The sequence below is a fragment of the Eupeodes corollae genome, chromosome 1, assembly GCF_945859685.1.
Source record: "Eupeodes corollae chromosome 1, idEupCoro1.1, whole genome shotgun sequence".
Lineage (NCBI taxonomy): Eukaryota > Metazoa > Arthropoda > Insecta > Diptera > Syrphidae > Eupeodes > Eupeodes corollae.
Genome location: NC_079147.1, coordinates 133,194,512 through 133,218,473, shown reverse-complemented (window position 1 = coordinate 133,218,473; position 23,962 = coordinate 133,194,512). Strand labels below are relative to the sequence as shown.

At 33.9% G+C, this 23,962-nt stretch overlaps 4 protein-coding genes and 1 long non-coding RNA gene across 5 annotated transcripts in view; 3 read left to right on the top strand and 2 right to left on the bottom strand.

Moving 5' to 3' along the window:
- LOC129944788 (uncharacterized) overlaps positions 1–10,538 on the bottom strand; it is a 58,358-nt gene extending 47,820 nt beyond the window's left edge. Inside the window, exon 1 of the mRNA XM_056054454.1 lies at positions 9,274–10,538. Within this exon, the coding sequence (XP_055910429.1) occupies positions 9,274–10,422 (1,149 nt within the window). The 5' untranslated portion in view covers positions 10,423–10,538. The remainder of the gene's footprint in view (positions 1–9,273) is intronic.
- On the top strand, positions 2,260–3,107 carry LOC129939941 (60S ribosomal protein L32). Its single transcript, XM_056048132.1, has 3 exons — positions 2,260–2,315; positions 2,522–2,621; positions 2,689–3,107. The coding sequence occupies exons 2-3, from the start codon at positions 2,529–2,531 to the stop codon at positions 2,998–3,000; spliced, it is 405 nt and encodes a 134-aa protein (XP_055904107.1). The 5' UTR covers positions 2,260–2,315; positions 2,522–2,528; the 3' UTR covers positions 3,001–3,107.
- Positions 10,539–13,854: 3,316 nt separating the features above from the next.
- On the bottom strand, positions 13,855–15,397 carry LOC129942299 (uncharacterized). Its single transcript, XR_008781017.1, has 3 exons — positions 15,126–15,397; positions 14,722–15,072; positions 13,855–14,657 (listed from the first exon to the last, which is right to left on the bottom strand). It is a non-coding gene; the product is annotated as an uncharacterized LOC129942299 (long non-coding RNA).
- Positions 15,398–15,643: 246 nt separating this feature from the next.
- On the top strand, positions 15,644–17,007 carry LOC129939539 (serendipity locus protein delta). Its single transcript, XM_056047579.1, has one exon. The coding sequence runs from the start codon at positions 15,716–15,718 to the stop codon at positions 16,796–16,798; it is 1,083 nt and encodes a 360-aa protein (XP_055903554.1). The 5' UTR covers positions 15,644–15,715; the 3' UTR covers positions 16,799–17,007.
- A 3,891-nt stretch (positions 17,008–20,898) lies between these two features.
- The window catches only part of LOC129942585 (arrestin homolog), a 66,934-nt gene continuing 63,870 nt past the window's right edge, over positions 20,899–23,962 (top strand). The window contains exon 1 of the mRNA XM_056051589.1: positions 20,899–21,656. The gene's annotated coding sequence lies outside the window, so the exon portion shown is untranslated. The remainder of the gene's footprint in view (positions 21,657–23,962) is intronic.

Genomic DNA, 23,962 nt, shown 5'->3' with positions numbered 1-23,962 from the left:
ACAGTCTAACGCGTTTCTGTGTTTATACAGTTTCTTTTCTTTTATTTTTGTTGCTGAAATTAGAACATTCCATATCAGTAGGCATACTTACATACTTACTTAATGTGGCGCTACAGTCCTGTGTGAACTAGGGCCTCACCCAACAAACTTCTCTATCTAACTCGGTCCCTAACTAGATGTATAAAGTTTCGCGCTCCAAGTTGGGTGAGGTCACTTTCCACTTGTGCGCGCCACGTGATCCGCGGTCTTCCTCTACTGCGCTGTCCTGTGGGTGTCAATTCGAAGACTTTCCGGGCCGGAGCATTGGTTTCCATGCGCTCTACGTGACCAAGCCATATTAGTCGTTGGACTTTTTTACCCTTCTGCCTAAGCCTACGTAGCTGTACAGCCCGCTGTATACATCTCGTCGTTCAATCTTCTCCTCCACTCTCCTTCTATGCATACGGAACCGTAGATCACAAGAAGAACTTTTCTCTCGAAGCGACCCAAGGTGCTTTTATCCGCTTTTGCCATAGTCCATGCTTCTGCACCGTATAGCAGGACGGGGATGATAAGGATTTTATATAGCAACACTTTGGTCCCTCGAGAGAGGACTTTACCACTCAATTGCTTTCTTAGTCCAAAGAAACAGCGGTTAGCAAGAATTATTCTGCGTTTTATCTCAGCGCTGGTGTTGTTTTCTGCGTATACAGCTGAGCCTAGGTAGACGAAGTCCTTGACTACCTCAAAGTTACCTCTGTCGATGGTGACGTTTTGACCAAGATGTCGGTGTTATATGTATTCTTGACGACAGCATGTACTTTGTTTTGCCCTCAACAGTCAAAACCATTTTTGCCTCCTCTGCCTCAATAATCACAAAAACCCCATTGACATCACGGTGACTTCTTCCGATTAAGTCAATGTCATCAGCATATGCCAGTAATTGGACAGACTTTTGAAATATAGTGCCTCTAGTGTTGACGTGTGAGCTCTGCACTATTCTTTCAAGTACGATGTTAAAAAAATTGCATGATAGCGCATCACCTTTTAAGTTGTTTCCAAGCTTAATGGAGCAGCGTGAATTGCCCATGGTCATCCTGCACAAACGGACGATTTTGGCAGGGATGCCAAAACTAGACATAGTTTTATACAGCTCGTCCCTGTAGATGCTGTTCTATGCGGCCTTGAAATCGATGAAAAGATGAGTGGGTGTCGATTTGGTGTTCTTGGATTTTCCAAGATCTGCGTAAAGTCAATATTTGATCGACTGTGAACTTTCCTGGTCTAAAACCACACTGATAAGGATCTATCAGGTTGTTGACGATCACACATTACGGCAGAGAAGATTTTATAGGCGATGTTAAGTAGACTGAGTCCTCTATAATTGGTGCAGTTTAGAGGATCTCTTTTATTGTGTTTTTATGTCGCAAAATTTTGTCGGTCAGAAGAATGTTTTTTTCACTAGAAAAGAAAAAAATGACAATGAAATTTATTATATATTATAGCTATTTATTTGATTCGTTACATTTTCCACAATCTAGGTCATTCGATACATAAATGGACTACGACACTTTGATAGTATTTCACAACATTAGATCTTCTTCGAATGCCTTTTGAAAATCTACTCAAATTTCTAACTTAAGTTTTGTTTTCGGGTATACTGCTTACTCATCAACCTACTGTTCTGTACATGGGAATCACATTCAAGCAGATCTCAATACTAATTGATCCTTCGCCTTAGATGTATGACGTCTGAACTCCAGATTGTTTTCAGCTCTACACGACTTTTGGAATTTACTACCGCCTTTATATATACAATTTATAGTATTTTCATGGAGCTGTCATTTCTTACCTTCGCCGTTAATGTGGTGTTAAAAGTTTTGTGTAAAAAAAGTGAAGTAAATTAATTTCAATAGCTAATGTCACCCCTGTATAATCTCGTAAAAAGTTTCGGAGTCCAATAAAGACATTACGAAATACGAACAGAATAAATTTGAATTCTCACCTCTCTCTGCAAACCAACTTTTTAATTTCCGAAGTTTTCGTGAAATTTAACATAACCTAAATCCATTCTAAACATTTTGCTATGTTTCCAAATTCTTGGAGCTGAAAGTTTGTATTTATGTTTTTGTAACATGTAACAGGGCCACAAAGTACGACCTTCATTTCTCTGTGTAAATACTTTTCATCCATTGTGAATATTCATATTCTAGACATTAACCGGAAATGAATTATTTTATAGTGAAATTCAACCTTTTGACAAATGTCAAAACAAATACCCCAACCGCTACCAACTTCAAATTTCTTTCTTTTTTGACGTGCACTTTGTAAAAGCGGTGTGTACTGTGAAATTTTCCTTAAAAAATCGCCAAATTTCTCAAACATCAATGAATAAAATAAAAATATACTTTAACATTCCAATTCTATAAATTTCCATCGATGTGAAATAGTCAAAATTTTATGCATTTGTGTTTGCATAATTTGGCGAATTTTTATCTTTAAAAAATGTTGTCATTAAATTGGGATCAAATTTATATTCCAGCTTCAAGATGACTATCCGACCAGCATACAGGCCAAAAATTGTAAAGAAGCGTACAAAGCACTTCATTCGTCATCAGTCTGACCGCTATTCCAAGCTTTCTGTGAGTTTATATCGATTACAAATAACTAAATGTTTGTTTCTAATGTTCCCATTTGTATTCCTTACAGGCAAAATGGCGTAAACCAAAAGGTATTGACAACAGAGTCCGTCGTCGTTTCAAGGGACAATACTTGATGCCAAACATTGGTTATGGTTCAAACCAACGTACCCGCCATATGTTGCCCACTGGCTTCAAAAAATTCCTCGTCCACAACGTCAAGGAACTCGAAGTTCTGATGATGCAAAACCGTGTGTACTGCGGCGAGATCGCCCATGGTGTGTCCTCAAAGAAACGCAAGGAAATCGTTGAGCGCGCCAAGCAATTGGCTATTCGTTTAACGAACCCCAATGGTCGTCTACGTTCGCAAGAAAACGAATAAGCTATATATTAAGATTTCCTGTTTTTTTATTTTTTTGAGAATAGTTCATGTACATCTAAAATATTGCTCGGTAATACAAGATGAAGAAACAAATTTCTAAAACAAAAGTGGTTTAATTTATGAAAAGTGATTTTTTAGTGAATTGGTAAGAAGTTCGAGGTTTTACTGCAAATGTTGAACCACAAATTTCATCTAACATCGGGAGTACATGTACAAATCGCAAAGCTTTGACATCGACGAAGTGTTAGTCTTTCTTTATTTTTGAGATGAAACTTAACTTTCATTGACATGCTGGAAATTGAATGCTAAATAATTGAATCTTTTTGAATTGATGAAGAATTAATAAATGCCGTGCCTTATTGTAAATAAAACATTGACAGAACAATCATAGTTTTACGGTGATAGAAAGGTATACGATACCTAAGTGTGGAGACAAATTCTGAATTATTTCATCCTTCTATCATCTCTCGATGTCGAACACCGTTCCTTGTAACTACTTACTTGATTGAACTTATTTTTTAAGGAGTCGGTATTCTTGTGAATGTGTCGGCATTTAAAAAATGATTTGTGGATTTACATTTGGCCATTCAGCGTGTTAATTTAAATTTGTCTTATCTCTTCTAAAATAACATCCAATAGCTATGCCATATGACTTATAGAAATTGTAATACGACCAATCTTAAATTTTCTTTCATCACTCGTCTCATTCAGCACGTTAGTTGTGTTTTTCCTATGTTCAATTAATTTTCCAAAAATCACTGATTCACACCCATTGACAATATTGAGCCCATTTTAAATATGTCTTTGAAAACATTAGAATATTTTAAAAATTTTTATAGGTACTTCGGTTATAAACATATTTTTATACTTAAACCCTGTGTTTAAATAACGTTCTTACTTTTCTTGTGTTTTTTCGAATGTCGTAAGCTTTGTCGGTCACAAAAATGTTTTTTTGTATCTTAAAAAGGTAACTGACAAAAATTTCTATTCGTTTTTTGTAAGCGTCTGGTAGCTCTATTCAGAACCGACTTATATTTGTAGGAAAATGACGTATCACATTTTTATTGACAGGTTTTTAGGTATCAATTTGACTATCACCTTACATTGATCAAATTCGATTATTTTGACTGTCTTTTATCAACAATCCCTTAGCCGATACCACCCCAGATCTGGCGAATTGCAAAGAAAAGTAACAACAAATATTTTCAGTTGGGTTTTGACTGTTTAATATTTGGTCGGTGCTGCACACCGTCATTGCATAGACTCGATAAGGTCTTGGCATCTTTTTTAATTGGAAACGCATATCAGGCTTTCTAAAGGCTTGCAATTAAGCATCGACATTTTTTACATTTCATTTGTTGTCATTTCATATTTTCCAGTATGGTATCCATCAAAGAAGTCCAGCTTCGAATTAGCGACGTGCAACAGTTCTTTTTGATATTTGGATATAAAATTCATCCATTATTTCCCACTGTACGACTGCTGCACTTTTTCTTAAGTTGTCCATGGCTTCCTGACCATTTTCTGTTGGCACCAAAGCAACATTTTAATTGGGTTGCAATATGTTGGTACAGTAATCCAGTGTTATTAAAATAGACAAATGATTTAAAATCAAAACTACATTCACCTTTTATTATAGGAAATGCCAAAAATTTCAGATATTTTAAATTTACACTCAATAGTTTCTAATTAGCTGACCACCGCCGAATAACCTTTTTAAACTAAAAACTTAACGGTTTGCTATATCAAGATAATATGTGTATTGTTTCACAGAGAAAAAAGGGGTTCGAAGGAGGGTCAATAATAATGTAGATCGAAATGTACACTATTAGATGAGAAGAACTCATTAATATTTAATAAAATACAAAATAGAATCGTTTCTAATTAGTTGTCAATGGATGTATATGGTCTAAGTCTGCTTTTAATTTATTTTTAATATAAACATCGTTATCACTGGACATAATGTTTATAGAGCCGCATCATCCGAAACCAGAGCTTATTTATTATGCTTTATAACACATTTATATATACACACGTTGTTTTGTCATATAAATAATTTCTAGAGAACATTTTACTAGAAATAAATAACTTATTGTAAGTGTGTAAGGATGTGGTATTTAAGTGGGAGATTTATTAAAATTAATTTTTTTAAATTATAACATATAGCTAATTATAAAAATACTAAAAAAAAACATTATTAGTCCCTTATGCAACAGAGTGTACACTCGAGAACACGCTCCGTATAGTTGTCCGTATAGTGAAAAGCATGAAGTGCTCAAATCTAAGCCGCAGACAGACATTGTTTGGACATTGCAAATGCCAATCTAATTGGAAATTAAAGGCTTTTGAATTAAATTCGAACATCTGTGGGTATAAAAGGGATTCTCGGTAATAATATATTTTCAACTCGGAATTTGCCATTTAGAATAATGGCTTCGATAACATTTTTCATTAATTTTTGAATTACTAATCATGCCGTTGCACAACCGTCGTGGGTTCAAATTACTAAGCAAAATTACCGGAGATCCAAACTTCAGTTGTAAATTAACATGTCTGTCAAATCCAATAAGTTCGAAAACTCAGTTGAATAATTTACAGCTTCGGTAGTATCACGAACTTTATCAATATATTTGTATGACACCAACTCTGCTGGTAACAAATGTTACATCTTGAGATTTAATTCGTTGAAATCTATATTTTTTGCTGCTACCAATTTTGCCTTCCAAATAAGTCAACTTATTGGAAAGTTGACTGGTCCCTAGCTAGCTGTCTCCAGTTTCGCACGCCAAGTTGGTTGAGGTCTTCACCCACCTGAGTCGCAGTCTTACTCTACTTCTCGGGATTGGATTCGAAGACCTTCCGGGCGTTGATGTTCCTTCGCTCTACATGACCTAGCCATCTAAGCCGTTGGACTTTAATTCTGTTAACTAGGTCAGTGTCGCTGTACAGCCCGTACAGCTGATGACAGCATATACTTGGTCTTGCCCTCATTGCCCACTAAGCCCATCTTCTTCGCTTCCGTTGCAATGTTTAAAAACGCTCCACTGACATCACGCTTTGATCTTCCAATTATGTGAATATCAGTTGCGTATCCGAGTAATTGGATGGACATTTGGAAGATTTTGCCTCAAGTGTTGATGGTTGAGTTTTGCACAATCCTTTCCAGAACGATGTTGAAGAAGTCGCATGACAGAGCATCGCCTTGTCTAAATAATTTTCTGACATCAAATGAATAGGTGAGATCATTTCCTACCTTGATAGAGCAGCGTGCATTCTCCATTGTCATTCTGCACAAACAGATAAGTTTGACAGGGATGCCAAAACTAGACATTGTTCTGTAGTGCTCTTCCCTATAAATGCTGTCATACGCGGCTTTAAAATCGATAAAGAGATGGTGGGTATCGATTTGAATGGGCTTTTTCCAAGATCTGCCGTAGTGTGAATATTTGGTCGATAGTGGACTTGCCTGGTATGAAGCCACACTGATAAGGACCAATCAGGTTGTTGACGACGGCTTTAGACCTATACGGCATAGAGAATCTTATATGCAATGTTAAGGAGACTGATGCCTCTGTAGTTGGCGCAATTTAGAGGTCTCCTTTCTTATATATCGGGCACACTATGCTGAGACCACACATCGGGCATGCTTTCCGACCATATTTTGCAGATGAGTTGGTGCATGCTCCATGTTCGGCAGCGATGCCGTCAGCAGCTTTGTATGACTTCAATTTAGATATAGCTATCTTCACTTCGTCGAGGTCGGGTAGGTGGAATTGTTGATCTGCGTCGCCTAGGTTGAGTGGTTCTATCTCCCTTCCAGCGGAATTCGGTTCGTCATCGCCGTTATATAATTTGAAAAAGTGGTCTTTCCATATTCTCAACATAGACTGCGGTTCTACTTCGATGTTCCCATAATTGTCTTTACAGGCTTCGGTTCGTGGCTGGTACCATTGGGAGGTTTTTTTGTACCTTTTGGTAAAATTTACGAACCTCATTCTTGTTGTGACATCCCTCTATCTCCTCGATCGCGAGCTTCTCTTGCTTCCTTTTTTTACATCTACGAAGCCGGTGTTCCTCTCTCCTCTTCTGTTTGTAAAGCTCGCGAGCAGCTCTTGTCCTCCTGCGCAGGCAGCATAGGACTCCTTAAGAGGTTATTAGAGACTCGATCCATCTTCTCACAGTACTTCCTTGTTTGGGCTTGGACCGGGATAGCCGTAGCTGTACCTTGGCTACAACGAGGTAGTGGTCCGAGTCAATGTTGGCCCCTCGGAAAGTTCGGACATCCTGTATACTGGAGAAGTGTCGTGTGTCGATCGCAATGTGGTCAATCTGGTTGACGGTTGATTGATCAGGAGATTTCCATGTCCCCTTGTGGATATTAAGATGTGTGAACTGCTTACAAGCTACCAGAACGTCTCGCCCGCAGCGAAATCGACCAGCCTGAATCCGTTGTCGGAGGTGGTGTCGTGCAGCTGTATCTCCCGATTATGCCAACAAAGATGTCTTCTCTTCCTAGCTTGGCATTAAAATCTCATAAGACAATTTTAATGTCATAGCCAGGGCACTGCTCATATGTCTTGTCCAAGAGCTCGAAGAATATGTCTTTGGTGTCTTTATCTTTCTCCTCTGTTGGGGCATGCGCGCATATTAAGCTTATGTTGGCGAATTTAGCCTTGATGCGGATTGTCGTGATGCGCTCGCTCACACTGTTGAAACTCAAGACTTTTTGCCTGAGTCTAGTTCCACCAACAAATCCACACCTAAATAGACACTGTCTTTGTTCTTGATAGCAGTCGCCGTAGTATACATCGCAGTCTTTTAGTTTGCATTTGCCCGGTGCATTCCATCGAACTTCTTGGATGACGGTAATATCTGCCTTGCATCAGTTTAGGGCTTCCGCTAATTGTTCGGCTGCACGTGGTCTGTTAAGGGGCCTAACATTCCACGTACATGTCCTTATTTTGTTTGCGTGGGTTGTCAATATTGAATCCGTCAGTATCCGATGCTTGTTGGTGCTTCGCAACTAAGGTATTTTTTTACGTGGCCAGAAATCCAACCCGACGGGTGTGCATGAGTTCAAGCCATTTCGAACTATGTTCTTTGAACCGTTTCTGGGTGCACTTTAATGTTGTGATGAATTTCCAGTTCCGAGCTGCTCATTCTAGTTTTTTTTAAAAATAGTTTTGAGTTCCTAAAACGATCATTCGGTTCTCTCGATCGTTGATAGACTTTGGTTCAAAATTTCGCTGTAGGACATTCTTTGTTTCACCGGAAGATTAATTATCCACTCACACTTACATTTTTTGTACCGCTGTTAGAGAGAGAAAAAACTTTAGTTTTTTTCTCTCTGCCGCTGTTTGTACAATGCGTAATGAAACATTTTTTTTATCTAAAAGCAAACTTCTGTGAAACGAAAATTACTCTTTTCCTTTTGTATTTGTAACAAAAATAAAAAATTTGAATTTATTTTGCTATAAATCAATATTATGAAAATTATTTTTTGAAAAGTACTTTAAAAAAAACGTATCACTTAGCGTTTCCAAACTATGTTTTTTTTCCCTATTTCATCGGTGTATTCAAACTTTTGTGTAGCACTGTATATAGATATTTCAGTCACAAAACATATCTCATTTTTATCCTCTTGGCCATAGAGGAAATATAATATAGTTTGTCTATGGTCTTGGCGGAATTACACCCGGCTACTTACATGAGCAACACTCTCAACCTAACATTAACCGGTTGTCTGTCCATAACATGGAAAATCTGATTGAAGGACCATACAGTGCCTAATCAATTAATTAATAAAATCTTTTGCCCTTTTCTGCAAACCGATTAATCTCAAATATTATAAATTAAACTATTTGGTTCAATTTTGTTTAATTAGTTTAAAATAGGTATTAGCTGGTACATTAAATAGCGAACTAAAACGAATCAATTTCTAGGGAAACCTACGGTTTTTGCTACCGTAAGATATTTAAAAAAATATAGATATTAAAAAAAGGCATTGAGTCGGCGGGAATTTTTCATCTAAGCATCGAGTAACACAATTATTTCAAGCTATATTATATCTTCGAAATTATTTTAGTAATTTTTTTTTAAACAAATGTTTACACATTTATCCTTTTTGGACGCCAACTTTTCTATCATCAATATTAAACTTTCAATCGAATATACTTCTTATCTATGATCTGAAGAAATAGGTACTATCGAATGTTAAACTTTAAATTTTATTTATAAATTACATAACAAGTTAAATGTTAAAACATTTTCTTAGATGAAAATATTTTCTTCCAATTCGCTGATAACATCATGTTGTTCCGCCATGTGTACCTCTAACGATTCCTTTGCTCCCATAACTTTATCACATATAATGCAAGAAATCTGTGTTTCGTGCTTTTTTGAAGCATTAGTCTTTTTAGTTGTGTTTGAGGGATTTGATTCAATGTCATGGGTGTGCGTTTTCAAATGCGCCTTTATTGTATACTTTTGCGAAAAAACTTTGCCACAAATTTCGCATGGATACATTGGACGATCTTCTTGATGTGTGATCATATGATGCTTAAAAGTTCTCCTTGACTTAAAAGATTGCTGACAAATGTCACAAATTATAGGTTTTTCTTCAGCTTCATGGTTCATTTTATGATTATACAAAATATACGCTTGTGAAAATCGTACCCCACACTTTTCGCATTGAAATTTTTTCTTGTCCCAGTGAAGATGCATGTGGCGTATTACGTGAGAACGACGACTGTATTTTTTTGGGCAATAACGACATTCTTTTTCAGTTTTACCTTCGTGGGTGTTCATGTGTAGTTCAAGATATTCTTCATCCTTCTTTGGCACTCCACAAATTGAACATGATACAAATTTAAGATGAGTTTTAAGGTGAATTTGTAGGGATCTTTTAGATTTGAACTTATTTTCACAGATGGTGCAGGAAAATGAACGCTTTGTTAAATCGTTATTTTCGCTGAGGTTATTTCCATCGTCACTATTGGAGTTGGATTCACTATCAACTTCATTTTTTATAGATTGGGTTTCCTTATCAAGCTCCTCAATTACAATATCAATTTTATAGTCATCTTCATAATCAACTTGAACGGATTTCTCGTCGTTTTCTTCTACCATTTTCATTGATTCATCCAACATTTGTCCAAGTTCTTTTTGATGAGTTAATAGTCGAACCATCAATTCGTCGTATATTGTTAATTTTTCAAAGCAAGGAATGCACATACAGGAGTAAAAATTAAAGTCGTAATCCCTTTTAATGCACTTGCTTAAATGTATCATAACTGATTTTACGGTTTTCTTGGAATTAGGCATTTGTTTTTTACCAATTTCAATAAATCCAATGCTTGGGTCATTTAAGCGGCAGCATAATAGGCATTTTAATAAAATGTTTGGAAGTTCTTTAGATTCCATTTGAGAAACGAACGGCGTAAGGTTCTCTTTTCGATAGGTTTGTTTTCTTTACATTTTACTTTTTGACAGATTCTTACTTCAATATAAGCCAGAGAGAACAAAATAATCAAAGAAAGAAGTTTGGTTGCCATCTTTGTAAGTGTCATAACAAAATGCTTCAGCTGCGCCTCATAATTTCGCGTTTAAATTAAGCCTGGTAGATTCAGTGAAAAATTTCAAAAAGAATGTGAAAAAATTACTAATAAGAAAAACACTGATTTTGTCGATTTTGACATTTCTTTCACATGAGAGTTTTTAATTCGTCACGAATGAACTAAAACTAGCTAGACCAATTCTAAGTCGGCAAATTAATTTAAAAAAAAAAACATATATATTTATGGATGTGTACTTCCTAAAAATTAAGAATGTAATTTGTGTTAAAAAAAAAATCTCAATAAAGACCACTACTACTACTACTAGAATGATTTTTTTATGTTAAGTACACGCGACTATTTTATTCGTTGCGAGTGTGGATATTCTGAACGCGAATAAAGTTTGACAGTTCGTATCGACTACAATTTTTTCGTGCTAATAAAGCATCTTGCACATGAGCTACGAACTGCGAACTGTAGATGTTCACATATTTTGACTTTTCTTTCACATGAGCTTTATTTCTATTTGCAGACAGCGACGAATTGTCAATTTATAATTACGCTTTTTGAACGCGAACAATTTTTTTCGTTGCAGTGTGGATGATATGTAGAATGCGAATAGAGTTTGACAGTTCGTAGCAACCAAACGGCAATTCGTTACTAACAAATTGTTTTTACAAAATTATCTTGTTTTAGAGAACAAAATGCAAATTTTATTATCCTACCATAAGTATCAATTGGTTTCTTATAATTTAAATGTGTTTTTGTTTGAAATTGACTTTTTGAAATGTTTAAATCACGTTTGTCCGTTCATTCGTTGTTTGCTCTCATGTGCAATGCACTTAAATTTGTTTTCTTAAATTTATTAATATATGAGATTTAAAAGTAAAAGTATGCATCATAAATCAAATAAAAACTATACCTATTGCTATGGTTTTGTTCTCTGGATCGTTGATAGACTTTGGTTCAAAATTGCTGTAGGACATTCTTTGTTTCACCGGAATATTAATTATCCACTCACACTTACATTTTTTACACCGCTGTTAGAGAGAGAAAAAACTTTAGTTTTTTTCTCTCTGCCGCTGTTTTGTGTTCGTCCATTCGTTCATTTGTTGTTTGCTCTCATGTGCAATGCACTTAAATTTGGTTTCTTAAATTTATTAATATATGAGATTGAAAAGTAAAAGGATGCATCATAAATCAAATAAAAACTATACCTATTGCTAGGTTTTGTTGAGAATTTGTCTAGAAATATGTCTTCAAACGTATATAAGCTCATAGTTTGTAATTCATTCGTCGTTCGTTGGTCACGCTCATGTGAATACTACCTTAGGCTAGGCGCACACATGCAACTTTTAGTTCCGAAAATGTTTGGTTTCTAAACTGAGCACTATAGACTTATTTGAGAGTCCACGCACATGCAAAACCATTCTGTAGCCCATTCGAGCAACTTTTTAGTTTGTGTTTTGACACAAACTAGACGATCACCTCAAACAAATTCCTTAGTTTGTGTCACAAGGAATTATATGTAACTGAGCGGACATTCAACTAAATCGTTTAATAATTTTCTCTAAGTGCAAGAGGGAGACAAATTTAGTCAAGGTGAATAAGTGTTTCCTGTGTATTGGTTTATTGCGTTGACTACTTACGAAGTTGCTTATGTGCGCGATGTTTGTGCAACTAACGATCGAACTATTTGGTTTCGAAAAAGTTTCATGTGCACGCCCAGCCTTATGCCTGAGATCTTGTGTTCAATCCCTGCCTGTGGTATCTAAAATTTTTTCATGGATACTGCTTCTTGCGAGCATTTGACAAATCTACCAAAAATAATTATTTTCATGAAAAGTGCTTCCTTAAATTAGCCTGTAGGTCCTTTCTATCTCTGACATGACTCGCACACACAAATGGTTGAGAGGTATAGTCACAAGGCCTTAGTTCTTAAACGGGCTACTGGGCCACTAATTTATTTATTTTTGATTGTGTTGAAAATAGGATGTTTTGGTCTTTTTGGTTTGGGAATGCAAATAAAAACTATTTCATTCTTTCTCCCAACGTTTTATAACAATTCCTCACTTCTTCATGGGATATTTTTCTTTGCTCAATAATTGTATTAAATCCTGTTTTTCTTTTATCTCCACACCTGACGGCACTGACATAAAATGAAAATAAATAAAAAATGTGATGAAAACAAAAAGCAAAACAAAGCAAAAAAAAAAAATGAATGGTAGGTAGAATATCTAATTTTTAAAATAAGTTACTCGAAGATTTACCAACACTCATAGTCAAACTACAACCTCGCGTTTGGTCCATCGGGCTTTGAAATTCCAAATAAAAACAATAATGAAGCGATATTATATTTTACCTCAAGCATTTCAAATGTTTTATATCTTAATATTTTAAACATCAATAAAAACGCAAAGCCAACCTAAAGTAATAGTAGATATATTTCGTATTTGGTCTGGTGTTTGACATTTCATTGTCAGGCATTTGGTCGGGTGCTTTACAGTTCATTGTCAGTTATTTTGTATTTGTTGTTGAAAATAAGAAGAAAGTAATAAAGTTCATGTTTTATAAATAATTGTATCAAAAAAGTGTTCTGTTTTTATTAAGTCCATTTATTGTTTCAGGAAACTTGAACCCGACTGTATGAATTCCATTCACTATTATATTGAAATTACCAAACTTTTCTTAACCGGTGAGAATAATAAATACCTACTTAAGGTGGCGCTACAGTCCTGTGTGAACTAGGGCCTTGAGAATAATAAATACCTCGTAAATTATTAATTAATAACAAAATGTTTTGCAAATGTTAGGCAATGTTCGAGGTTCGAAGTTAAATATCGTTTTACAATTGCTAGGGCACTTATTTCAGCCGGATCGATAAGTTCGAGGTTGTGTCTTGACTATTACAACTAATCCCATAGTATGAATCATCAATCGACCTTGCCTTTTGCAGCTACTGTTTCAAGCAAGATGCGTTAATAACAATACAAGCCAAATAACTCGCTGTTAAAATCTAACCCTACGGTACCTGATTCTAGATAAGGCTCAATTAAGCGGAATCTTAAATCACATTCAAAACCGTTGAGTTAAGTTGGCCTAACCATCCAATTTGCTCCTTTTTTCTAAAACTGTCAAGTCATTTTGTTAAACATTTAAGAAAAACATTGCTTCCTATTACACGATTCTAAAACTTTTCATACCAAAAAAAAGTATATTTCTTTTGCTATGTGCTGACTGACTATATTAATTATTAAGGGTATTCATGCAACCACATAAAACCCATAGAAACCTTAAAAACTGTAGAATTTGTATGGGAAAAATATTCTGTAAAATATAGAATTTTATCTCTCAATTTTGAAGCAGAAATCGTAAAAAAACAACAAATAAATTTTGTGACGTTTGTTTTGACATACCTAACACATAACGCGCTCATATTATTCGTCAACACTCAACAAAAAACAAAAAAAAAAAAAATCCAAGGTAAGAAAACCAATTATATTTTAGATAATTTATTTAAAATTTATTTTTTTTAATGCAGAAACAAGATTAACAAATTAAAAAACCCCCACGGCCATATCAACCATCGCACCGCTGAACACAGTTAAAAAAAAACTTGATGCTGGAGTTGGCAGTGGAGGCAGTGAAAGATAACCCCGAAAGCTATGAAGTATTTATACATTTAATGCCTCTTTTTCAGCTTTGTTTTAATAAAAATCTGTTCCTTCCAGAAACCAACAGCCCAAAGGTTTTTTCAAAGGCTCGCAGAAATTTCTCCGCAGTTGGCCAGCATCTACTGAATATGCATGAAGAGCAAAATGAGGTACCTAAAAGGAACCTATATGTCAGCGGTAGACTGGAAGGAAAAACAGGTGCCGGTCTCCTGGAAACTGGAGAAGAAAAAAGTACAAAAAATCTGTCCTTTTTCAGGGTCTTCTGAAGGTTTTCTGCTAACTTGATTTCAGTGCCATCAACGTATCCGATACAGAGCGGGAGTTCATATAACGTTTCCAAAGTCAAATTTTTCTACTCTGGTGCATCTGGCCAAAACAGATATTAGTTTTTAAGTATAAGTATTGCCTCAAAAACTCTTTTGGTGATATACTGAGAACGAATTACGTAGGTATATGAAAGTTTCAATTTCAATTATAGAAAGATCTTTAATTACCTGGATTGTACCACCGTCACCAATACCGAACAATCTTGCAATTTTGGCAATCGAAGCTCCTTCTCCACTAGATCCCAATCGATAAAGCATTATTGTCAATTGTGTTCTAACAGGGAACTGTCGACATGATCTTGGTCCATGAAATATCTCGTCATCTTTAATTAGGTCTAGGATGATATTAAAATTTGCCCAATTGACGCGAACGATCTGCTTGAACCGATCTTCATCCAAATGAGGCAAGACATTTTCCAAAAATATGTGCGATTTGCAAAAACGGAGCTGTATATCGGGAATTTTCAGCAATTAACATTAGGATCATAAGTCTTCTCTTATCTCGTCCTCTTTCTCTTGCTGTTTAATTAATTTATAAAAGATTTAATTTAACAATTTCAGAAATTATGTACATTTCACGTTCATAAAGGTATGTATCATCGTTTTCACAAAATAACTCCAACATCAACAATTCATTTAAAGCGATTTGTTCATACAATTGAATTAATTTTGTTTTATAGCTAGTTCTTGGCATTTTGAAGAGCGAAAATATTTGTAAAATGTAATTAAAACAAAACACAGAATCACTTTTTAATTTAAAGTATCGAATGACGTAAATTGAACAAATTTTATAAGTTCATTTGAAGTTAATCAAACAGCTGTTTGTTTCTAACGTTTCCGCAAATATTTCTAATGGGGTGTTCATGTAAACCCTTTGCGGAAATTTATATTTCTCTACAAAGAAGAAAATTATATCGTTGCATGAATACTCTTATTAAAAACTTTTTCAACTATAATATGTTCATACCTTAAAGATGCACTACCTATCGAGGAATTAGACAAGTTCAAGCAGCTGACGTTGTGTGTAAGCCCATAAAACCTATTTTCCTAATGTCAAAATCTCATAATTGTCAAAGTCTAAGAACTGCACCAGAGGCAGACCTACTTTTGAAAACAGCTCAAATAAACAACAAACAAAAATTAATATAAAAAAGAGTAAAACATGAAAACAAAGTGTATTTTATGTAAAATTCGAATTGCCCCTAATTTGGGCTATTATAATATTGGCGAAACGAAAATAGAATTTTCAAAGAAAACTATTAAAAACATACTCTTTCACCTCTCGAAATGCATAAAAGCGGATTACTATTTTGAAGATAGCTCTTGTGTTTGTAATTTCTGCTACGAAAAACTAGTGAAATATGATGAAATAATGATAAAGCTATTGAATTGCCAAAAAGAACTATCAAAAATGCTGGAAGATTCTATTAAGACCTTAGAGATCGACGATAGTGACGAAGACATTAGAGATGATGACAATACCAGCAATTTCTCGGCACATAACGATAGTGATAGCATGAGCGATTCCAATCAGGAATTCCTAGACGATTCCACTTCTGAACACACAAACCGTTCATTTGAATGTTCCATTTGTAATAAAACCTTGAAAACCAAACACTCTCTAAGAAATCATTTAGATACTCATAAAACTGAAGTCAAATGCAAAATTTGTGGCGCACTGTGCAGAGATGAAGAATACCTCGAGTTACATATGAACATCCACGAAGGAAAAACAGAAAACGAATGTCGCTACTGCCCTAAACGGTATTCCCGTCGTTCCAACGTAATACGTCATATGCAATTCCATTGGGATAAAAAGAAATTTCAGTGTGAAAAATGCGGCCTTCGATTCTCACAAGCCCACATTCTTTACAATCACAAAATGGTGCACGAAGCCGAAGAACAACCTATAATATGCCAAATTTGTGAACAGTCTTTTAAATCGAAAAAAACTTTCAGGCACCATATGATAACCCATCAAGAAGATCGCCCAATGCATCCTTGTGAAATTTGTGGGAAGAAATTTACCGAAAGGTACACCTTGAAGATGCATTTAAAAACACACACCGCTGGTAGGGAGGAGGAACCGGAGACACCAAAGAAAATAAATGCCCAACCCAAAAGATTCCCTTGCATTATATGTGAAAAAGTGTTAACCACATTGGAGAGCCTGGAAAACCATCGTGCAAAAGAACACGATGTTATTTGTTCTGAAACTATTTTCGTACAGTTTAACAATGTTTAATTATTGTTTTCGCTTAGAAAATTTGTATTTCTAAACAATAATCTGCGTCTAGAATCTAAAGCTAATGTAAAAAAACTTCTCAGGGCTTTGTTTAAATTTCTGATATCACAGAGATTTTGAAAACTAATTTTAACTTGATTTATTTAAAAGTAATTAAAAAAATGTACATACAAATATAAATTGATGTATTTATGTAATAAAAAAATTGTATTAAATAAAACCGCTTTTCTCTTAATTTTCTAATTTTCAAAAAAATAACAGTTTTGTTTGTTTCAATATTAAGTTCAGTAACTGTTAAGCAGTTTCAACTCTTAATACGGGAGAGAAAATGTGTAAATATTTAGAACGTGCACACAAATTTCTCAGTATTTTATATATTTCAAAGTTGTAGGTATATGTGGTGGTAACTAAATAAACAAATTGAATGGTATAACCTGCACTAAAAGGCTAGAGCAAGAAGGTTGGGTTCCAAACTTATTTCTTCTAGTATTTTATGTAATTATTTATAATTTCAGTTTGCGAAATTTAATGCTTTTATTAACTTTCAATAAAAAACAAACAGAAAACTAAGTCATTAAGATATTCGATAAAACATCAAAAGTACTTTTTTCCAAGAAAAAATAAGTTCGATCTGCTAGGTCAAATATTTAAGTAGTGGATCGAAATCTTTTTTATTATTAGATGAATTAATTATTGAAAAGATAAATGAGTTTCTTTTCGAAACCTTATGTTGCAAATATATATTTTCTAGCATCCACAGGTTAAAGAAACTACAGACATGATTATCTTTTTATTTCTGGCAAAACTTTCGCTGGTTCGAATGAATAATAAAATATGATCCATGTTTTCGACTATTAAAAATATGAACTGTTATTTTTGAAATATTGGATGCAACAACAAACAAACACACATTTCCATGTCAATGACCGAATTATATAAGTTCGAGGATTGAACACACAGCCTACTGGAAAAACAAGTTGGTCTTAATATACTTAAAAAAAAGCGAAACTAAGCCAAACCGGATTTATTTCATTTCAATCGTATGGTTTCTCATTGATGCAAAGCAATTTTACATACACTGAACCTCGCATCTACACCAAATCCAAAAAGGTGCCCAAGCAGGGGAGTTGCATAGCTCAACGTACATAAAAACAAGTTGGTCTTATTTCTTCAAAATCAACATTACTGCGTGTTTTTTTTTATCAAGGAAGAGTTGTATGTTTTACTGATCAGCTGTTGATTCCAAAAGTAATTTAGTTTACTGATAACATGGGAACCGTTAAAAAGTAGTTAAACGAAATTAAATTTTGCTGGCATTTTGCAGTCTGCTGTTCAATAAGTATTCATTATATTTTTTGGAATGTATTAACTTCCCGCTGATTTTCGAAAAAAATAATAAACAATATTAAACTTTCACTAGTAAAAGTTGTAAAAAACTGATCTTCCGCTCGAATAATTTGGCAACAATTTGAATATAATAATAATTTTTTTTACAAGATATTATTTTTAACATTTATCATTTTTTCTGGAAAAATCCAAAAAATAATTAAAAAATAAATAAGAACATACAAAAAAATATTCGAATATCTCGAAGCTAAATGGAGTTACTGATTTCATTCGATGCAAAAATATGTTGGTTACGTAAGATAATGTTCTTAAAAAAGTTATAATCAGTCCGAACTGTGGAATTGAACATTTTGACATTTCTCGACGTTTCAAGGTCCTACTAGAAGTGAAAATTTGTGTTGATTCCAAATATCTTACGAACCAATTAAGCTAGAGACTTCAATTAAATTAGATATAAATATATAATGTGATCCTAGTATCGCGTCAATCAAGTATAATTTTCAGAACAAAAATTCAATTAACGTTTTTTTTTATAAATAAACAAAAACTATTTTGTATAAGTAAAAAAAACGGAAAAAATAATTGCCACCTCAAATATTTTACAAACCAAAAAAAATATGTTTCCAAAATAATTGTATGCAGCGAAGAATAACTTTTTTAACAACTGGTCAAATTTTGAGAAAAATCGGTTTTTTTTACAAAAAATAAAAACATAAGTAAAAATTACTTAAAGTTGGTAAAAATGATTTCCAACTTTAATATCTTTTTAAAAATTAAAAAAATACTCTTGAAACTAATTTCAACTTATAAAAAATATTGTTTTCAATATTCAGTACAAGAAAGACCAAATTCATTTTTTTTTTACAAAAAATAAAAACACATATAAAACATTACTATAACTTGGTAACAATTGATTTTCAACTAAAATATCTTTTCAAAAGTTTAAGATATTGATCTTAAGCTTCATCTTATAAATAATATTGTTTTCGACATTCAATAAAATTTTTATAAAAAAAAAACTTTCAAAAAATAAAAATAAATAAAATTATATATCTTTCAAAAGTCTGTCCAATTACTGTCATATGCTGATGACATTGACATAATCGGAAGAACTCAGCGTGATGTCAATGGGGCTTTTGTGAGTATTGAGGCAGAAGCGGCAAAAATGGGTTTAACGGTTAATGAGGGCAAAACAAAGTACATGCTGTCGTCTAGAAAGGACATACAACACCGACGTTTTGGTCAAAACGTCACAATCGACAGACGTAACTTTGAGGTAGTCAAGGACTTCGTCTACCTAGGCTCCGCTGTAAACGCAGAAAACAACACCAGCGCTGAGATCAAACGCAGAACACTCTTGCTAACCGCTGTTTCTTTGGACTAAGAAAGCAATTGAGTGGTAAAGTCCTCCCTCGAGGGACCAAAGTGTTGCTATATAAGACCCTTATCATCCCCGTCCTGCTATACGGTGCAGAAGCATGGACCATGACAAAAGCGGATGAAAGCAGCTTGAGTCGCTTCGAGAGAAAAGTTCTTCGTGTGATCTACGGTCCCGTATGCATCGAAGGGGAGTAGAGGAGAAGATGGAACGACGAGCTGTACGGGATGTACATCGACGTGGACTTAGCCAGAAGGGTAAAAGTCCAACGACTAAGATGGCTGGGTCAGGTAGAGCGCATGGAAACCAATGCTTCGGCCCGGAAATTCTTCGAATCCACACCCACAGGACAGCGCAGTAGAGGAAGACCGCGGATCAGATGGCGCGCACAAGTGGGAAGGTGACCTCATCCAACTTAGAGCGCGAAACTGGAGACATCTAGCTAGGGACCAAGCTAGATGGAGAAAATTGTTGGGTGAGGCCCTAGTTCACACAGGACTGTAGCGCCACCTTAAGTAAGTAAAGTAAGTAATTATTGAAACGAATTATTGGAATTTGTTTCACAGGTTGGTTAAAGTTTTCATTGAAAATTACAATGAAAGCTAAACCAATATGTCCAAAAAAAATCCAATAATTGGTTTCAATGATGAAAACCAATGATAACTATAACTGGTCACACAAATGTTTTAAAAATAATTTTATAATTAGAAAAATGAAAAGGAGCTAAAAGAAAGTTATGAGTTATTTAAAGCCTTTTTTGTCCGTAATAAAATCCTCCCACTTATTAGCTTAATTTTGAAACCAAACACAACAAATTTGACTTTCTAAATCGCTTTTTAATCTCCAACCAAAATTTTCAATGATAAAAACCAATGATATCTATAAATGGTTCCTATTTCACCGATCACTTTCTATTAGTTCTTTTAAGTCTATACTCAAATAATGACCCATCAGAGTTCTATTATCATCAGCATTTTTGTCACTTCAATTTTTCATACAAATATTTTTGCAAGTGTGTATGCATCTGAGTTAATAAAATCATAAATCCTTTAAATTATTCAATGAATTCTCAGTAATTCAACGCTTTTACCTGTAAGAGCTACATTCTGTGAGTAACGTATAATCTATCATCAACCTGTGTGTACTATATTTTCAGAAAATCCCCAAACAAAAAATCAAAAAACATGCGCAACAAAATATTCCCTTATCCCAAAAGTTTGTAGATATCTCTTTTCTGTGTACATTTTGTTTATACATTTTATTGGCAACATCCTTATGCCTTGCCACAACTATCATAAAGCTTGTGTGCTCCTGCCTGCCTACCTACATTGATTTCGTATTCAGATTCAGATATCAGTCGATTATTTACACTCGAAGATTTTGGTCCTTCATACGTGCATCTTTGTAAACTTTTGGGCTGCAAGGGTTTGAGCCACTGAAATGAACATAAATATTTTTGTAACTTATACCAAAAAAAAAACACTCATAAATAGATAATTACCAAAAAGTGCAAGCAAAGACTCTTTTTATATCAAAGTCAAAAGTATAACTTGGTGTATGTACTCGTATGTATAGCTATGTGAATATTTTAATGAGTATTTAAAAGATAAAGATAATTTATTATTCTATTGAGAAAACCAATTGATGATGGATACATTTAGTTAACTCCTGGAACTGAAGAACCTGTTAGAAAGGCCATAAATATTGTAAGTCCTATAAATTCTAACCATGATTTTGCAATATAAAAAAGTTTAACTTGTTGATAGTTCAGAATCGAGTTATTTTTATTTTTGAAATGATGATATTCAGTGTGTATAGTTGTGTAGTTGTTGTGCGGGTGAACGTTAGTATTATTTAACTTTCTATGGACGTGAAAAATAATTTACTGTTTGGTAAGTGACATCAAAGGCCACTTAACGTACATTTATGTCAAATTAGATTAGGTATGTTACGGACAACGGACAGTCAGGACTGCGAAGGTGACAAATGAATTTCTCCTTGCTACTGATTTTGTAAATTTGTTAGCTTAAAGGATACGGTTGCGTTGGATTCGTAAAAGTGAGGCAGATACATAAGTTCATCAAAGAGAGCTCGACGGGGCGACTCGGTGCGGAACGGGCGTTATAAACAGAGGTAAGTTCTATAACAAAGTTATGCCTTAATTTAGTTTTAACATCGTGTCGGTACGGTAAAGGGAAGTTAAATAATAATGAAGAGATAGACAGCTGTGGAGGCAGCTTACAGTGTATCCTCCTTTGATGATTTTTATCTATCTCTTATTTTTTACTAGACTACTATATATTGTTGAATCGGTACATTTTAAATTATATTATTTTGTTTAAATTAGAATTTTGAAAGTCTAAAACAGAAGGGTTAGAAAAATGAAAATCAAAGGAGTCATCGAGTTGGAAATAATTTATTTCTGTGGCATTTGACTGAACTTTGAAGATGGTGCGGTCAAATATGAAATAATTTACCTCAAAATATTGTATTCGGTTTAATGTATGTAAGTTATGTATGTATTATGTTTAATTTATTATTATTATTAAAAAAAAGATATGTCCAGTCCATGTACAAACAGTGTAGGCCAAAAAAAAAGAACTTAATCTTGTTGCGAGTATTAAATAATTAAACAAAAAATGGGATTCAATTATTGTATATTTTTGTTTTTAAAATTTTAATAAATATTTACATGGTTTTTGTAATAGTTCTTTAAATATAGCACGATTAGTACAATTATTACAAATCAAAAGAAACTATTAAAAAATACATTTATTTTTTAGACTTACTAGTATAGTATTTGGAAAGAAACTCCTTATTCTTAATCACTTCAGCACATATTCCAGGCATGGAGTCAATTAAATTACTTATTGTGCTGCTTTGCATACTTTCCCGAGGCAATTTAATTTGATCAAAAAGACCATTTTTATTTTTGCAATTAGTTCTTACCATTCGCCGATCTTCAATTTCCCATAGATTTTCTATGGGGTTGAGATCTGGGGACTGTGCAGGCCATTGCAACACGTCAATCCAGTTTTCTTTTTGGTCGTTGTCCTGCTCAAATATCTATTTCAAAGGCAACTGATCCTCAGGGTGGCAGCATTAAATTTTGCAAAATTTCACGGTACATAACGCGGTTCATTGTGCCATAGATTTGCTGAATCGGTACCAATTCAATAATAATATATTTTAAATAAAATTGTTTGAATCGATAGGTTTGGAATTCACTCAAAGTCAAAATTTATGGAAACAAATAACTTTGAGTAATATTTTTCTCATGATTAAGTTTTCTACAGTTTGAGAAAATTGAAAAACTCAAACAAAAAACATTCTGCATTTAAAGAATCTGGGGTGGAATCGGCTAAGGTGATTCTTGACTATCAATTTTTTGACAGTCAAATTGACTATCATTGTCATTCCGTCTGTGTAAGATGATTCAACTCAATTCAATTCGATTGAACAATTTCCGATTCAAATTGTCAAAATTCGTTGTTGCCTTGGTGAAATTGTGTGATTTTGAATAAAATTCTTACTTTTCTCGTTTTTTTTTTGAATGTCGTAAGCTTTGTCGGTCACAGGAATGTGTTTTTTAAAAGAAACAAAGTGAACTAAGAAAATTTTCCAGTCGTTTGTGTAAGCGTCTGGTCTATTCGGAATAAACAAATTTGTTTGAAAACGACTATCACAGTTTTTTGTGATATCTAGCTTTTTAGGTATCAATTTGACTATCACCTTATGTAGATCAGATTCGATCATTTTGATTCTCATTTATCAACAATCACTTTAGCCGATTCCACCCCTGGATTTAAAAAAAATGATATTTTAGGTATAAAAGTATGTACATATGTCATGTTTAATATATGTTTTTTCTAAACATGTATTTTCTAAATATACAGTTAAGTACTTGGCCAAAACAACACTAGTCGTATCCGTACCGACATCTTACGACCAATAAGTCCACCAGAATAAACGATCTTAAAACAGACCAAGCTTCTGGAAACCAAAGCAACTATGTAGTTACTTTTTAAGTGTAGATAATGAATTTCAAGTTTAGAACTTTACTTCATAAACCTCAACTTTAAGTTTATAGAAGCCTACCTCCTTAGGCTCGCTTCAAGTCCATCACGATTTGTATTTTGTATTGTAAGAAAATATTAATTATTTCTTTTTCAAATTGACAAGAACAGTTTTACAGAAAACATTAAATGAAGTTGTGCAGAAAATTTATAGACCATAGAGCAGCTTTTAGTTGAATGAAAAAACATAATCAATTGTCATTTTGACTGAAGTAGATTTGATTTGAGTTGACTATTATTACTTATTAGTAATTTTCTTAAAAGCTGACTGACTGGGACACGGAATGCAATGCTTTACTTGATTCACAAAGTTGGACTTATCATTAAAATTGATCCTGAAGTTAAATACAAACAAATTTTAAA